At 38.6% G+C, this 18717-nt stretch overlaps 1 protein-coding gene across 23 annotated transcripts in view; it reads right to left on the bottom strand.

The window, feature by feature from the left end:
- Window positions 1-18717, bottom strand: part of Dlg2 (discs large MAGUK scaffold protein 2) — a 1883913-nt gene that overhangs the window by 670140 nt on the left and 1195056 nt on the right. For all 23 annotated transcript variants that reach the window (XM_029535332.1, XM_029535281.1, XM_029535286.1 and 20 more), the window contains one exon: window positions 2667-2720. In XM_029535332.1, the coding sequence (XP_029391192.1) occupies window positions 2667-2720 (54 nt within the window). The remainder of the gene's footprint in view (window positions 1-2666; window positions 2721-18717) is intronic.

Raw genomic sequence — 18717 nt, 5'->3', positions numbered from 1 at the left:
CAATAAGCACCCCCTGGGTGTGTGTGTGGCGGGGAAGAGCTATAGATTTTTGGGCTTTTTTTTTTTTGACTGTTTGTTTTTTTTTTTTTTTTTTTTTTGGTTTGTTTGTATTTATTTATTTATTTATTTATATTTCACATGTTGTCCCCCTTTCCAGTATCCCCACCAGGAGACCACATCCCACATTCCATAAGTTGTCCCCCTTCTTGGTCATTCCCCAACTTTCCTAACGCTCCTCCCCACCCCAGAAAACTTTCCTAACTCCCCTCCCCACTCTGAAAGCGTGCTCCCCAACCCTCCCATCTATGCCCATCTCACTTCCTCAAGGGAGGATCCCTTTTCCTTGGAGCATCTCCTTTCTACATGATGAAGTGCTTACTCTTCCACTAAAGCCAAACAATTCAGTCCTCTTCTAACCATGTGCCTGGGGGCACAGACTGGCCTGTGTATGCTCATTGGTCAGTGGCCTAGTCTCTGGGAGCTCCTAGGGGTTCAGGTTTGTTGACATTGTTAGTCTCCCTATGGGGTTGCCATCCCCTTCAGTTTCTTCAATCCTTCCCCTAACTCTTCCATAGGGGTCCCTAACCTCAATCTAATGCTTGGCTGTGGAAATCTGCACTTGTCTCAGTCAGCTGCTGGCAGAGCCTCTCAGGATACCCATGCTAGGCTCCTGTCTGTAAGCACAACATAGTATCAGTAACAGTGTCAGGGATTAGTGTGTGTGTGTGTGTGTGTGTGTGTGTGTGTGTGTATGGGATGGATCCCAAGTTGGGTCGGTCATTGGGTGGCCTTTCTTTCAGACTCTGCTCCAGTTTTGTTCCTGCATTTCCTTTAGAACAATTCTGGATAAAAAATTTTGAAGGTGAGTGGGTGATCCTCTGCATCAACTGGGGACTATGTATATCTACTGGAGGTGGACTCCAGGATGCATTTCCCCACTGTTGAATATTTTGGCTAATGTCATCACTCTTGAGTTCTGGTAACCTCTCCCATCCCATGTCTCTGAGATTTTCCAGAGGTTCCCCCAGCTCCTCACCCAGATTCACTCTCTTGACACTCTGGGCTTCTCTCCAGTAAAAGAAACTTTAGTAAAGTTCAAAACACAAATTGAACCTTACACATTTTTTTTTCAATTTTTAAAATATAAAATTAATAGATTATGCTTTGCAAAATTGTTAGGATTACTAAATTATACAAATTTGTTAAATACTTAAAACAATGTTAGTCATTCAGAAAATAAGGTAGGATGAATGGTTTAAAGATGTAGCAGATACCAAGTGACTTTAATATATTAGTTTCCTTCTACAGAGCCCTTAACATTGCAGAACCTTCTTGATTCATGTTATAGAGTTTAAGTAAGTTCTCCCTTTAGTCCTTAACTATTCTCGTTCAGGAAGATTTACAGGACGCTAGTTCAAAACTTCAGGTGATTCAGCCTGAAGCCGAGCCTGTTTTTGTGTCTGTCCTGACCCTATGTCCCAGTTTAGTCCGTTCTGTAATCAAGTCCCAGCCCTATATTCTAGTTCTGGAATGCTGCTCCCTGTGTCTAAGTACTGGTTTGCAGAACCTGCATGGGACCACCAGTTCGGGGAGGTATGTATTTCTAAAATGGCAGCCCACGCATCTGTGTTTGAACTTTGGAAAGTATTATTTATTGTCTGTAGGAATTGTAAATGTTTACATAAAGATGAACATTTTCAATCTCTCTTGAAATGTTACATGATTTGTCAAGATGGCCTCAAGTAGCTGCTGTCACCTCTAGAGAGCCATGCGTTTTGTATTTTTCATCTGTGTCTAGGATTTGCTTGGTGTTTCTGAGAGCATCTGGTGGGCAGCAAGTACCTGCCTTGTGCTAAGTATAAGAACTTCACATGTTTTACTTACTTAAAGGCCAGGAAGCTGTTGTCATGTATCCCACTGGCACTTCTACCTGCTCCACATCATCTGTCTGCAGGGATGTGTAGTTGTTTTGTGGTCCCTGGTCACTATCAAGAATCTCAAACACTCATAGGCATCCATAATGGCAGCCATTCTCGCACAACTTCACGTGTTGCCAATCTCTAGAGCTAGAGTCCATCCTCAAATTTTTGGCCATCATAATGATTATGTTCAGTGTCTCAGGCTGGTAGTCTACCCCATCCTGTTATTCCATGCTCAGTGGTACCCTTAGTATTTCATCATCCACATATTCACAAATTTGCATATTTTATTACATGGAAAATTTATCTGTAAAAATTTCCTTCCAGTTCTTATTAGGAGCCCCAAAGAGTCTATCAAATATGTATTTATTAACTTGGTCCAGGCTATGAAATAAACATTTATCTAAATGTTTGCTTAGCCAGAAACACAATGATGTTTGCCATGCCTGCATCTAGCACTCTTTCCAGGGAACCACCTACCACACAAACAATCTTTTAACACACTTGCCTATGCTTTTCCCTCTCATGACTGGTCATTCTACAAAATACAAACAAAAGAGAGAAATATTTGTATGACTAAGCAAAGGTTCAGGAGACAACAAAAGAAAATTCACAAAACCAATTATGCATATCATCTTATCAGATTATCCCAACTGAATAGAACTAATTACACAGTAACTGTTAAATTCAGTTGTGTACCACCAGCCTTTTAAAACAAAGTCTTCATTAAAAAAATTTTTTACTTACATAAGGAATAGTGTCCAAAGTGTCTGTGTTGACAATTATAGGAGCAGGGCTAGCCTAAAGAAAAGAAACAGGAAAAAAAAAAAAGTAATCAATATTCTTTTTCAGAAACCAATTCTGTTACCTTATTTAACAAAGATCACCACAAGCATTTCCTGAGGTCTGGTACCTGCACTGGGCGGGGGTTGGATGCTGTAATAAGGTCTGGTAACTGCACTGGGTGGGGGTTGGATGCTGTAATAAGAAGGTTGAGTTTTCACACCTCCCCTCACTTCAAGGACCTCTTCCCAATGCTTAATAAAGTAAATTAAGCATTCATAAAAGTCACATCAATTTCTCTTAAAATTTAAACAACAACCTAAGGTTTGTGCTACCTAAAAGGTAGGGATTTCTGTTAAATCAGATGGGATTTAAAATGTGTGCCATTGTTTTATAAAATGAGTTTGCTGAAGAAATTTGATTTTTCTCTTAAGTAAGCACAATGAAATCTTGACTAGTATTTAAGCCAGTGCACAACAGTATACTTACCTGGTGAAATAAAGGTTCACTTACAAATATTTATCTAATACATATGTTACATCATCCTTTTACAGTTAAGTATCTATGATCATGAATATTAAACAAAATTTAAAAATCAGAGGTGACAGAAACTCATATTTGATACAGTAAGCTTCTGTTTTAAAAAAGTCAATTTGTATAGTTTCCAGTAATTCCCTTTAAAGTTGAATGCGAACCTGTGGAAAACTGATACAGGCATGCTAAAGCATAGGTATTAGAAAATAAGAGATGGCAATCTATTTGCATCACCAATCTGACTTCATGAATATTGAGTATATCTAATTTTATTTTCAAGTTTCTAGAACTTTCACATAAACCTTTCATTCATTCCTCAAAGAATCTTTAATCTCTATCCCAAATTACAGATGTCATTTAGATAGGGGGAAATACTCTCATCGTGATTAATTGAGAGCTGTCCTATGTGGTGCAGTGTCTTGGCAAGTATTCAACATTTGGGACATTTCATTAGCTGTGCCCTCTGGAGTTAACGGAGTTAACAGCTCTGTAATGTCAGTCCATGCCAGTGGAATCCTAATGAAAAGACTCGCAGCATTCCAATAGGTTTTAGGTGGCAAAATTTTGTTTCTTAACTCAAAAGACTAGGAATAATGAACATAAACTTAATGGACATATTTACATATCAAGTCAATCTGATGCTCATAGTATGTTATTAATTATAATAAGTACCTTGTGGGTGATAAAGACCTTGGAGAAAAGTAGATCACATATACCCAAACCTAAAAATATTGTCTATAAACAGAATTTTGGAATGGACAACAGCTTTTGAGTCAGAAGACATGGGCTCAAAGTTGCTGCAGCAACTTCTCAATTAAATACTTTGGGGACTAGACAACATATTGGTGTTATAACCCTGTAATAAGTCCCCTGGATCATTAACCTCTAGGGAGTAGAAATAACAATGATCATGTTAAAAAATGTTAAACATTAAAAGAGGATATGAATGTGATTGCACCTCAGAAACTACATTTCAGGATTAATGCCAAATATTTCTAAATGTTCCTAATGATAGACTATTGTCAATATAAACATTCACATATATATGATGGTTGGCAATCTATTTAGACTTCAGAGATCTCAGTGCTGTGCTAGTTTATAGTAAAAACAATGTCACTGTTTATTACACACACATGTATATGTATATGTATAATGAGTGTATGTGATACAGACAACACATTCTCATTTAATCACCAGAAAGCTACACTAAGACAGTAGTATCACTACAGACATGTAAAGATGAAAAATTTAAATTCAGAAAAAACAATGAAAACTGAAATATAAATATTGTTTTTTGAAGGGTATTAAAATTCACTGTTTCCCTACTAAGCATCTATATAATCCCAGTATTTTGGATGTATCAGTTTATCTATCTATCTATCTATCTATCTATCTATCTATCTATCTATCTATCTATCTATCATTATTTGCCTTATTTATCTCTCTATATTATCTATTATTTACCCTCTATGTAACGTTCATCTGTGTCTTTATTTCTTTTTATCCATATGTTTATATTTTATTGTAGTTCTTATTTGCTGACTCTATCCTTTTGATTTTCTCCTTAGAGTCACAAACAAGCCTATGTATCCCATCTTTAAATCAAGTGAAAACTACCTTTGTATTACAGTTGGTCTTTGTTATCAAGCATAGCATTGATCACTAAATGCAAATTGAATTGGTCTGGTGCTTTCGCTTAAACTTTATTTCTTATAGGTTATATTTTATGTTGCATGAATAAATTTAAGAGCTTACTTCCTATGCAGTGCTATCTGTACCTTTCTTTTTGTGCTCTTTTTCTTTTTCCATATGTAAATTTTGTCTTTGCAACAAGATTCTATATTTTAAAATTAGCAGAGATTATATACTTTTCTAGAATTCTCCATATGAATTGTATATACAGAAGAAAAGAAGAATGTTATTATGATTATTATTAATTGTGTAGGGCTGAGTATCAAAACCATGGCTTTGCCCATTGATATGGTGTCTACCTTTAGGCTATATCTTCAGCCCTTCTCAGGAATTACAGACTAAATGTAACTATAAAGTACAGATGAGGACTCAATGAAAGCATTGTATATCTTTATGAACTTGATCAAACATTTCCCAAGTACATATACCTGAGTTACACACACACACACACACACACACATATATATATATATATATATATATATATATATATAAAATTTGTTTTTTTCTGGTTTCTGTTTCCCTGTTCCAAGGGCCAGAAGTCAAGCCTAGATGGATCTGGTTGGATTTCTGAGTTTTAGAAATAGGTTCTCTTGTTGCTTTGGTGGTTCTAAATTTCCTCTCCAGACTGTCCCATATATACATCTGGTTTCATAGTAGATATCGTTAATTGAACCTATCAATCAAACTGATGACTCAAACTCCAGCCTCCCTTTTCCATATGCTTATTTCCATTCACTGGAAAGAGATTATGAACATATTTGGAAAGAGAAAATTAATTTCCTTTTCATCAGAGGCTTTAAGGATGCTGTTTATGTAAATCCAGGCAGGCATTGGAAACTTAAAAGGATTAAGAAATGCAACCTTTCCTGGGTGACCCAAACAGTAAGGGCAAGCAGCAGTTTTCCCTTTACCTCCCATCCTTTTCTATTGGAGGAAGCCTGTTTATAGCAGGATCAAGTGAAGTTAATCACAAAAAAAAAAAAAAAAAAAGCAAGAAGCAGGTGGAGAAAGCAGTACTTGTGAATTATGAAATGATGTTATTCATTCCTCTCAGCTTCCTTTCTGCCTTTGTGTTTCACAGCCTACACAAGTATTCTGAGATTTTAGTAGCTAGTTTGCTTTTATTAGCAAAAGATAATCTTCTGGACATGCCATTAAGAGAATCACTTTAGTAAGGAAGCCAACATGTTGAAGATACGTTGCAGAGTTCACAATTGCCTTCTGTTTTTATTGCTGCGATAAAGCATCGAGACCAAGGAACCTTGGGGAGGAAAGGGTTTATTTTGCTTACACTTCCATATCCTTGTAAATCATTAGAGGGAGTCAGGACAGGAACTCAAGCAGGACAAGAACCTGGAAGCAAGAACTGATACAGAAGCCATGGAGGAATGCTGCTTAATGGCTTGCTCCTTGTGACTTATTCAGCCTGTTTTATAGAAACCAAGACCACCAAGCAAGGGATCACCCTGCCCAACACGGGCTGGGTCCTACCATACCAATCACTAATTAAGAAAATGCCTTAAGTACCCTCCTACAGCCCACTGCATACAGGCATTTTCTCAGTTGAGGATCTCATTTATCTCCAGTGACCCTAGTTTGTGTCAGGTTGACATAAAACTGGCTAGCACAGTGATGCTTGCCCTTGATGCTGCCCATTTACTTCTGGATGCTGCTAACTGCCACTTCTGTGAAATATTTCTGATATAAGTAAGCAGGTTGTTTTAAACCACCCACAGAGAAGAAGTCTCCTCAGACAAGGTTTTAGTAGAATGTACAGCGTCTGTGCCCCACAGGCAGGTACTGGGAGGACATGCCTGGAAGTGAAGGGTGGACAAGGTCAACAACGGAATCCAGGCTCACTTCTAATAATTTAAGAGCAATACAGGAAACAGAAGAGCCAACTAGTTCATCAGCCAGATTCCATGCCATTAACAGTACAGCTTTCAGTGTAAGAAACTGTACAATGGTTTCAATGGAGCTAAAGCATGAAAATCAAAAAGCAAGCAGTCACAAATGGGTCAAGTTAAGGAGACAAAATATGACAGGAGGAGATGAGCAGATGTTAGGGTTTGGCATCTTGACTGCCTTCTGAGTCTTTCAGGACAAGACTCTTGAGTGAGCACTGACAAGTGTATGGTTCCTAACAATGACCTTAGGAGAGAAAGTTTGGGGGCCAGGAATTTCCCTGAAAACTATCTGGTTTTCACTGGCTTCTGCTAGATTCCCTATTAGCCAACCTTTAATTTCACAATACACGGAGAGGCTATGTGCAGGGCGAGTTCCAATTGCATTAGAGTTTGATCCCAGAGGGGAAAGTAGCATATTTGGGATTATCACCCATACATTTTGTCAGGTCTGAAATAAGACCTTAGTACTGAGGACTGGATTGAGTTTGCGAAGGTGGCTGTGTTTTGTGTTAGATTTTTTTCACTCCCACTGTTACTAAAATGGCCTACATAGAAACAAGAATGGTGGAAAGAGAAATCATTTCTCTTTTCTCCAAATTGTACTCTTGTTTTCCTTTGGAGTGAAAACTTTTGCTTCCTTCTCCTTATTCCAGTCAGTTTGCTGTGCTGGGTCTACACATCCCTGGACCTTTTCAGGTTTCTCTTCTCAGATGAAAGAATCATTTGAAACCTGTAAGAAGGTTCAAAGGTAGGAACCTATGTCAATTGAAGACTTTCAATACCACCACTCAGTCATATCTAGCTTCCTGTTTTAAAGGGTAGGGTGGGTAACCACTACACATGCACTAGTGAGGCATCTACTTCATATGAATTAGTTTATTGAATCACCCTGTGGTACTTTGAGAAAGGAGCAATTATCTGTCATTTATAGGTGGAAAAACAAGAAGATTTTAAAGCTGAGATATGAATGTTTAACTTCATCCTTTAATTTTACAAACAAGGTAATAGAGAAACAAAAGTGGCATGCTTCAGATCTCATGATTACTCAAAATAAGAACTGAGGCTACAATAGTACTAGGTATCAGTGATGGTGATACTTTAACATGAATTGATGCATTTAATTTTTGCTGTATTCAAAATAAATGGCATTTCATCACTGAAAAGAAACAGAAAAAGTAGAGAAAGATAGGAAGCCAGGGGTTAGGATGGGCAGGCAGGGGAAAGGGGAAGGAAGGAAAAGGAAGGGAATGGAAGGGAAGGAGAAAGGAGGGGAGAGGAGGGTAATAGAAGGGAGGGGAAGAGGGTGATAACAAGAGAAGGAGGGGCTGAGGGGACAGGACAGGAAGGTAAAGTGGAGTAAGGGAAAGGAGGGGGGGGGAATGGAAAACAGAGAGAGGCATGAGTGGGGTGGAAGAGAACAGGAGGAGGAAAGGAGAGAAGCCAAAGTTGAGAAACTCATTTGCTTAAGGTCAGAGTTCTAAGGTCCATGAGAAGTGTTGCTCCCCAGGGCATAAACCAATTTTCTAATTGATTTGTTGAATTTGAGGTAAGCAGACTGAAATGATTCCTTTTTCCCCTTTCCCTTTTCCTTTATATTTATCTACTTTTTTTTTTCTTTTCTGGCCTGGAAAATTAGGAGTTTCTCTTTTATACTCTGAAGAGAAGTTTCTCTTTATACTGAGATTCAATTTCCCAATTCTCACAAGGTTTCTAGGTCCCCCTAATCTACTGCAAACGTCTGCTTTTAAAAAATGGGACAATGCTATTTTCTAGTTAACCTATTTCTCAAAAAGTGATGTGGAAAAATAATGCATGTGAAGCCCTAAAAATAGAATGTTATGTTGACACAGGATTTAGATTTTTGCTCTTTAAAATACTGTTGTTTCACATTCCCTTCTCCATAATACCAACCAGATAAGTGCAGTGCTCTCTAACCACCCATACTAGTAGCTAGTGCTACTAAATTCACAGTGGGTTCTTGTCAACTAATTTATGCAAAATCTGCAGTGAACAGAGCATGCTCTTCACAGCAAAGAACCAGAGGCAAGAAGAGTGGGTAAAAAAGCAACAGGAATGCATAAGGGATTAACAAATTGGACTTCACTATAGGCTAACAGCTGAAGAAGCCAAGACCTTGGATCTTGCCCTCCTTCCAAACCAAACCAAACCAAACCAATCCAAACCAAACCAAACCCTATACATGGCAACCTACCTCATTTATCATGAGCCTTGCTCAAAAATAGAAATACTGAATAGTAGGTTCATGTTTATTCACATGAACAAATTCAACTCCGATACACCAATTTCTTTTGAATCCCTCTCTCACACTGTTTGTTTGTTTGTTTGTTTACTGGAAACAGGTTCTTGGTCTATAGACCAAGCTCTCTTAAAATTCATGATTGTACAGCTTTATATTCCTGAGTACAACGAACTTTCTTAATGATAACACCGACTATCCTAATGGATTTTTTTAAACGGTGTGAAGTAACCTTTCTAACGTTCAGCTTGGAACAAAAAAAAAATGTTGAACCTATGTCTTTTTCCCAAAACAGTAACTCATAGCCACTCACTATTCAGGACTAGTTTCCTAACCTTGTAGAGACTGGATGAGTAGACAGGAGTCTATTCTACTCAATGAGTTTCTTCATCAATACCACAGTTAGTATTGTGCCCCTTGGATTAACGTTTTTCTATGGAGAGTTGATCCTCTAACACAAGGATATCTATGCTTTGGTTACAGCTCAGTAACAGAGGATTTCCCTTACCATATTTGAAACCCAGGATCCCCAGCACTACACATAAAATAACATTCAAGGAAATGAAATCCTTTGCAGAAAATTGATGAGACTCTAAAGAACTCAGTTAGACTAAATTAATGATCTCTTTCTCCTTCGTGCACACAGCACCATGGAGTCTGGAGATGAGATACAGAAAGAAAGGACCAGGGAATCAAATGGTTTCCTTGATGTTTCCATTGGATTCACCAGTACTGGGATTAGACTGCTTGGGCAGTTAGTTATGGAGACTCTAGACCCTGGACTGTCTCCTCATTCTTCCTTGTATTTAGTACACAAGCTAAAATAAATGGCTCGTGAAAAGTTGATCTTGAGATCAATACCAAACCCAAGTTGATAATTATTTCAAACGCCGATATTATGTTTCACACCATATATAAAATGTTCATCCATATTTGCTAATTAAATTTCCACAGGAAGAGAGAAGGAAAAAATATTGATAGACCAAGTTCCCACTGTGCCAGGCAAAAAGGCAAGATTTTATGCTGTGTATCATTATTTATTCCTTATATAACCCCGGGGAGAATGTGTTTTCTCCTGTCTATAGATAAATAAACAGAAGCTAATGGTGATTCAGTGAACTTGTCATTTAGACATCTGGAGTAAATCAAAGGCAGCTCTCAAACCCAAGCCTTTTGATTCTTAAGCCCCTTGTCTTTATTATCCACCCACAATACCTCAAACCCCAATTCCTGGTGAGAAAAAACATCTCTGTTTACATTATTTGCATAAATGCTCTGTGAAGATCCCAGGCAAAACGGAGTCACATTCTCAGACCTCAGGTATGGTTCAGACAGTGTGGCTGTTGCCACAGGAACCATATCTACTCTAATCACTGATTCATTCCATATGGTGTTATTCTCAGAGCCATCCTTGGTGTGGATACTAGAAGTTTCCAAGAGCTGCAAATCTCGTGGTTCTGTTATTCAGATTGCCTTTCCTTTTAGACTATCTTTCCACGTGGCAGGAGTCACTCCTACAAGAACATACTTGTGCGTGCCTATACAGCACCTTTGCTTTTCTGTCTTTCTGCTTCTACACTCTAAGTCAGTAGTGGTCTCCATTCTTATGAACCTAAGCAAATTCTTTATCCCAGAAGAGCAATCTAGTATCCAAAATTCTCCTTGAGTTTCCCCCTCTTAGCATATCAAGACTCTACCCCACCCCCAACATTTATGAAGCCCTCATTACCTGTATGATTACAGTTCACAGTAGGTTATAAATAATTATGAAAACAAGTTATATGAAAGCATCATGGCTTTAAATTCAGTTCTGTCCTACTTTGTTTTTGGACACTCTGATAAACATCATGACCAAAAGCAGCTTGAGGAGGGAAAGGTTTATTTCATGTTACAGGTTAAGGTGTATCCTGGAGGGAAGCCAGGGCAGGAGCTCAAGCAGGGACTGCATCAGAGACCACAGGGCAATGGTGCTTTCTGTTTCTCCCAGCCTCACATTCAGCTACCTTTCTTATTGATCAGACCCTCCTATATCAATCAGTTAACATTCATCAAACAAAAGCTGCATAGACACGGAGTCTAACACAGGCACTTCTGCAAAGGAATTTCCCCCTTTCTGGTGTGTTCAGTTGATTACCGAGATGAGCAATCACTGATCTTTCTGCTTAAAAGGCTTTGATGGTACATATGTTCATATATCATATGTATAATTTCTTCTCAAAAATTAAACTGTTTGGGTGGGTAAACCCCACATTTCACTTCATTACTACCCTATTTATAGAAAGATTGTTAGTTGGCATTTAGTTCTATGAAAGTATAATAAGAGCAAAATAAAGATTTATGAGTTAACCTTTAAGACAACGGAATTAGTGAAATAGGTAGAAAGGACAATGGCTTCATTATATGGAAAGCTCTTGCACATCACTGATGGGCTCCCTTCTGTATGATTCTAAACTAAGGTATATCCACCAAGAGGGACTCTCTGCAGAACATGTCTGGTTCTCACATACACAGGCAGTTTGAGCTCACACTTTTGGATCCTCATTACCAGCTGAAGAATTATGACCTCAATTTATACGGCTTTCACAGACCAGCTCGGTGATATACTGGCCTCTAACCCAACTTGTCCAAGGTCACTACACTAATAACTAGTAGAGATGAAGTCTGCTCATCTTGACTCAGAATCCATTAGTAAGTCACTGCTGGCAGCACTGCCCAAAGTTAGGATCCTACCATACATTTTAGAAGAACTTGAATATTTTGGAGGAACATGGAATTTGGAGGAAAGGTGGGGACTCAGAGATCATGGACAAAGCAAACTGACTTCTACAGTGCTTTTAACCAAAGGTCTAACTCAAACTAAACACATTTAATATCTCATGTTTTATCTTAACAATGAATATATATATTTTTAAATTTTACTCCATAACTACCCACTTTGGCACAAAAGTATTTCAAGTTATTTATAATAAAGTCAACTTGATATCTTTAGTATTTCCTCCCTGGCTATCAAAAGTCAAATGTTGTGGTAAATGTCCAACCGAAATATGCCCAGGCAGTGAAAATACAACTCAGTTAATATGAATACATGCTGTGTGTCTAATGCACAGCTCTATCACTACACTACCATCTTCCACATCTATGAGACCCCTTAGAACTTGCGATTTCTCCAGGCCATGTGCTTCTGTTCCACTTTTCTTCTTCTTCCTTCTCTGTGTCCTTTCCCTCTTCCATTTTCTCCTTCTCTCTCTCCCACCTTCTTCTCCACCTTCCCTTTTATCAGCTCTCCTTCACTTTACAAATTAAGGTGGGAAGCAGGATTACAGGAAATCACCCGAGTGCTGACTCATTCCTTGTTCACAACTCCTCACAAGAGTTCACTCTAGTTGAAAAGTAAAGTGTACAATGAGTGACCTCTAAGCGTGTGTCTCATCAGGAGGTGATTTCACTCATCATAAATTTTACCCTACTGGGAAGCACTGGGGAGTGGAGAGGGGCTGGTGCTGGATGTGCAATTCTACCTTCAGGGACAAGACTCACTCTGTTATTACCATTCTACCACATGGACTTTAAGAAGACAGGCTGAAAGGAAAGACAAAAGTTAAATGAGACAAAGGTGAATGATATAAATAGGTGTCTAAAGAATTGGCCAATCTGTGAGGTATTGTATGGCGGAATGAATGTTCATTAAATTTTGATTCCTCATCCTCTTATTCAATTTTTTATAGTCTATACATTTCCCTTGCAAACTGGTTAACTGTGGCCTCAAGAATATAATATAGAAAGTCTGGCGATATAGTTCAGTAGTAGAGCACTTGGCCGGCGGTCACCAAGTCCTGGGTCCTATTCCTGACACTAGCATTAGAAACAAACAAAATCAGAGAGAAGGGATGGAATAGGGGGCTTCAGTGGAGTAATTGGGAAAGGGAATAACATTTGGAATGTAAATAAATAAAATATCCATTTATTTTTTTTTTTTTTAAATTGAAGTGTTCTAAAGATTTGACGGGAAGCAGAGACTTGCCCCGAGCTCTTTCTTCTTGTTTCACTTTTCTTCATGTTTCTTAAGTCCTAACTCCAGGACAAAAAAAAAAAAAAAATCCACTGTCTTCCTTTTACTTCTACTAATCATAGTTTAATTCTCAATCATGCACTGCTTGAAATGTAGATGAAGTAATGGATAAAGTCATAAAACATTTCACACTTAAGTCTTTTGAGTGAGAGGAAGTGTTACGAGGGATGAGGGATGAGAGTTGTGCTTCTGTTCATTGCTGAGCAGTTGTTATTGATTATGATGTGTTCATGTCTATGATCGGTCTTTAAGCCTTGTCTCAGGAAGTGAGCGCTTGGTTGGGGTGACAAAAGAAACAAGGTGGAAAATACTTTAGTTTTATTTTTTTTTTCCATCTTAAAATTATGATAATGCTAAATACCTAACAAGCTAGCTCATCTTCGTTTTTGCCTCAAGATTAATCCCTGCTAGGACTGTTTTAATGAAGAAAAATCACTGAGGATGTATAAGAAAGAAAAGGTGGTATTTAGAAAACAGAGGCTTGCTAGCTGCTGCTGGCATTTGTTGGTGGCAGAGAAGGTATTATACAGATGTCCTTGTACATTGTCATTAAATAAGCAATGGACTCTTTGTTCTTCAAGCCAAGAGACTATAAATCTGAAATGCCAACCAGTTCCTGGTCTTGCAGCTGCCTTAGCTTCCTAGGGTAGCAGTATGATTTTCTTGGCTTTTCTGTTTTGAAAATGCATTCTAATGGTCAATTATTCTGTATGTAACACAAGGATTTTGCTTGCTCAACTCACCTATTATCCCAGGCGCAGTATTCAACAGTGTTCCAGAGTGAAATGAAGGAATATTGGAGCTGGGAATATAGCTTAATTGGTGAAGTGTTTACTGTGCAAGCACAAGGAACCGAGTCTGATGCCCACGACTCATAAAATACTCAGGAGCAATGCCATATACTTGTAGTTCCTCATCTTGGAGGGGATGACACAGGGTAGTCCCCAGAACTCACATCCAGTCAATCTAACAGAATGAGTGAGTACCAGGCCAGTGAGAGACCCTGACTCAAAAACAGAGTGGGTAGTATTGTGAGAAATCATGTCTGAGGTCCTTCATATTCATTTATACACTTGCAGATATACACGGGGGTTAGGGGGAGACAAAGAGACAACAGAGATAGAGACAGAGACAGAGAGACAGATGGTGTTAGAGACAGAGACAGAAAGCAACTGTGTCTGAAGTTAGAAGTTAATGATAGTTTTTAGGCTAAAGTTTTCTTTCCTCTGCACTCTCAGACATATGTGTTCACTGAAATAGCAGCCACACACATGAACTATAACCTCAATTGGTGTTATTCACAGTGGGTATTATCAACAAATCAGAAAATGGAGTAGCTCTTTTTAAATTGGATATTGGAAGATGTGCATCTCCTGTCTCCTCTGTATCCACTCCTGCTCCATAGGAAGTTTTGGACTGTCTACTTTCAAGTGTGCATGGACCCCACAATTCTGCTCTCTGCAATAGTATCTGGGATTGATGGAACTTGGTCATGTCACCTAACTCTCTAACTTACATCAAAGTTCAGGGAAATTATTAAGAAGGATTAGATGATTTCTGATTTTAACTATAACTCCCATTTGAATATGGCTAAAGTGTCACTACAAATAGCTTCCAATGGGAATCAGCAGGCAGGAGTTGAAGACACCTCACCTTTATGATGCTGTTGTTAGATTGAATTCATCTTTCTGAAATGTCAAGCCATTTTTAAATGGAAATGATATATTATCTAGTCAAATCTCACATACAATAAAAAGACACTAAGGTATTGTATGAATGCACTCTATAACTTGTGAGAGCAATATTACTTTGGGACAACACTCAAAATTTCAACAACACTCATAAGAGTGGGAGCAATCCTGATTAAGCACATTATTTGGTTAAGAATTATCATGAAAGTTTAACTCATATCTCAGTAAATCTCAAGGACTCCTCCAACAATGTAGTATCTAGATTTATATAGGAGAAAACCGAGGATTGGAGTCTGAGTAAATCACCCAGGCTATTAAGTTCCAGAGGAAAGATTAGACCCAGCAGAAATAAGGCCCTAAGCCTAGCCAAACCTATGAATCAGATAAAGCCGTAAACTAGACAGTCTAGTAGTGTTTGATCTGTTGGAATATTTCTGGTCCTGTAATGAAAACTAATTGACTTTATAGTTTTTTTTTTTTTTTTTTTGAAAGTTGTAGTAAGAAAGGCAATGGAAGGAAGATAAGTCTAGCTGTAGTAGCAACAGGCCCACTAACAGCAGTGGTAAAGTAAATTTTTAGTTTCTATACAAGTTAAAAATGAGAAGTGTCTGTAATCCCAGCACATAAACTGAAGCAAGAAGATTTTAAATTAAGGCCAGCCTAGGTGCCATGGGGAGGCATAATCTCAAACTGACAAGGTGGGGTTGCTTACACCAGCTCTTCCAAAAGCAATGAAAAGCTGAAAAGTTATGGTTCTTACACACAGTACCTGGATCTAACTGAATGGGTTCTAGCACTGGTTTCTAATTGTATTCTGTTAATTATATCAGCTTAAGATACAGGCAAGTTTCATAAAGAATAGGGAAATATCACTAGCCTATGTGGCCAGAAAGAATATATTCTAAACAGACATTTGTACTACTTTCTTTTGCCATGATATTATTGAAAGAAAAAAAAATCCCCCAAATCAAAATTCTCCAAAAATGTTATTCTGGGAGAAGTCTGAAGCCCTTCAGGTACCCAAAAGAAGAACTAATCCCCTGGATAAAGATTTGCAATTTAATTTGTCAGAGGACCTTATAGGACATATTAATTTTGCAGGAAGTTCTTGGATTTGGGACAGTGGTGGGCAGAGGACCAAACCTTGCTTAGACTGCATCATTATGTATATCTCTTCTTTCTCTTGTTTTCTATTGAAACCCTTCCTTACAGTCAGGACCCCAAACATAGAAAGATAGATAGATGATAGATGATAGATGATAGATCAGACAGACAGACAGACAGACAGGCAGGCAGGTAGGTAGGTAGGTTGTGTGTTTATGTGACAGGACTTATCATTAGATCTCTGACCTTTTCTTAGTGTGTCCACTTGAACAAATCTTTTCTCTTTCTGCATTTTAATATTAAAAAATAGACAAATGCCATTGCTTTTGGACATATTCCCACTTAAAAATATTTAACCGATGCATTAGATATTAGTAGTATACTAATACCAGCTCTAGATAGGATTTGATGTACATTGTTTTTAATTCTTTTTGCTACTAGAGCAAGCTTCTATTCTTAATTTTGAACAATTTATTTGCTTGTTTTTGCTGCAACAAATACTTGAGGAGTTCTAATTTTTTTCAGTTTCCAGAATGTGTGAGGCATGTGGGAATGGCTGAGTATGGAGTTTACTGTGTTGTACAATATCACATATCTGTGCTAATACCATGGAATTGATGTGTTAATAAAAACACTCTACAATGAGCAATATTGGAATACAAGGAAGGCATTCTGTATTCAGTGTCATTGTGTGTGTGTGTGTGTGTGTGTGTCCCAGGTACATACTGCAAACTACATATCTGAGGTAGAGATGAGTTTTGTTGTATTTTTGTTTTATTTAAAAGCAAATGGCAGCAACTCATTACACTTTACCAACAATCTTCAAAAATGCACTCAGTTACAATGCTGTAATTATCCAGGTCATGTCTAGTTAAGTGCCCCTCCCCCACCCCCACCTTAGACTAAATGTCTCCATAGAGATGACATTTAGTCATCCTAATGTGTTTACTGTCAGGAATTCTTTAGTATTAGAACTTGAATAAGTTTATTCATATTCTTCACAAAGTTCTAGAACAAAAATTTGGGTATTACTAAACAGACAAGGAAGTGAAAGCAATAAGAATAAAATAGAAAAAGAAATCCAGCAAGACAGAAGATGATGGGTCAAATAATATTTAGAACTCAGAGAGGACAAAACACTCTCGGAACACCATGAACTAGGACTGGAAGCCATTACTGAACAACTGCTATTTAGAGCTGACCTAAGCAGGCTCCCAAAGAAGAATCAGTGGCAGTCAAGGGAAGGCATCCTGGAGCTGAGAAGGCACATTTTAAGAATACATAGACAAAAAGGATCACTTCCTCTTTCTCATCTCATCACTGCTTAAATTGGCACTCTCCTGGGTCAATCAGCCACTATAGAGTCACTTAGCAGAGATATTGTTTTAGGTACTGTTTTTAGCAGAGCAGAATATAGGGAGAAAAAAGAAGCATATGATATTGCCACGAGAGTCACAGGGTCATGGGTGGGGGGGTACATAAGAGAAATCCATAAAGTATAAAATACACACAAATAAATGAAAAAGACAGATAGAAGGAAGGAAGAAAGGGAGGCAGAGATGGAGGGGAGGAGGAGGGAGGGAGGGAGTGAGGGAGGGAGAGAGGGAGGAAGGGAGAAAGGAGGGAAGGAAGGAAGGAGAGAAGGATGAAAGGAAGGAAAGAAAGAAGGAAGAAAGGAAGGAAGGAAGGAGAGAAGGATGAAAGGAAGGAAAGAAAGANAAGGAAGGAAGGAGAGAAGGATGAAAGGAAGGAAAGAAAGAAGGAAGAAAGGAAGGAAGGAAGGAGAGAAGGATGAAAGGAAGGAAAGAAAGAAGAAAGAAAGGGAGGGGCAGGGACAGAGGGAAGCAGAGAGGGAGGGAGGGAGGAGGGAGGGAGGGAGGGAGGGAGGAAGGAAGGAAGGAAGGAAGGAAGGAAGGAAGGAAGGAAGGAAAGAAGGAAGGAAGGAAACAAAAAGGGCAGGCTAAGGATAAAATCAAGTGGGTTAGGTGTTAGGAGGCCAGGACTCCTGGTTTTACTGGCTATTTGCTGTTGACAAGGAACCTAGCCCCACTGACTTTGTAACATGGGAGTAATGACAGCAGTGTCATCTCACAGAGCAGTTTACTTGAGTCCCTACTCACTGTTCATCAGGCTTTCTAAAGAAAGAAAAGGCGTGCCATGTGATGTCAGGCTTGTGGGAAGGGAGGGAGGGAGAATGTGAGTCACTTCTGGAATGGCATACTCTCACACCGAGGCCTGGTATTCTCAGTTAATTTGTTCATCTTTTTTCCAGCTTTGTTCTTTCCTTTTCGTCCACATTTTTATCTCTGCTTCTCTGGTCACTCGCTGGCAAGTGTAACAAGGTTCTCTGTCCACACAGAAAGCCATTTGAGGCACTTTGAATTTAATGTTAGGGTAGGGTACTGGTACAGGAGGAGCAATGAGGTAAGCCAGTTGAGGAACCTGAACTGAAAACTAATGCTATTGAAGAAGGTGAAAGAATACTATCGCACCTGGTCTTTTATTGACAGAAGCCTTGTGCCTAGTAACAATATGGGAGGCTGGATTGCACTAACAGCATATGGAATCCCAGAGTGAATGAGTTAACTAAATCCCACCATGATGACTATCAGCCTATAGGAAAACAACCCAGAGGGAAGAGTCAGTAAGCAGTATTGAGTCAAGAGGCCATGAAGTCTCTGATGAAGTGATGGCGCCTCAAAAAATAGAGACTTCTCTTTGTGCCCTTATCATGGGAGGAGAAGAGCGGCTAGCAGTT

This window comes from Mus pahari, chromosome 1, assembly GCF_900095145.1.
Source record: "Mus pahari chromosome 1, PAHARI_EIJ_v1.1, whole genome shotgun sequence".
In the NCBI taxonomy this organism is placed as follows: Eukaryota; Metazoa; Chordata; class Mammalia; order Rodentia; family Muridae; genus Mus; species Mus pahari.
Note: the sequence above shows the minus strand (reverse complement) of the source record. Positions and strands in the feature narration are given on the sequence as shown.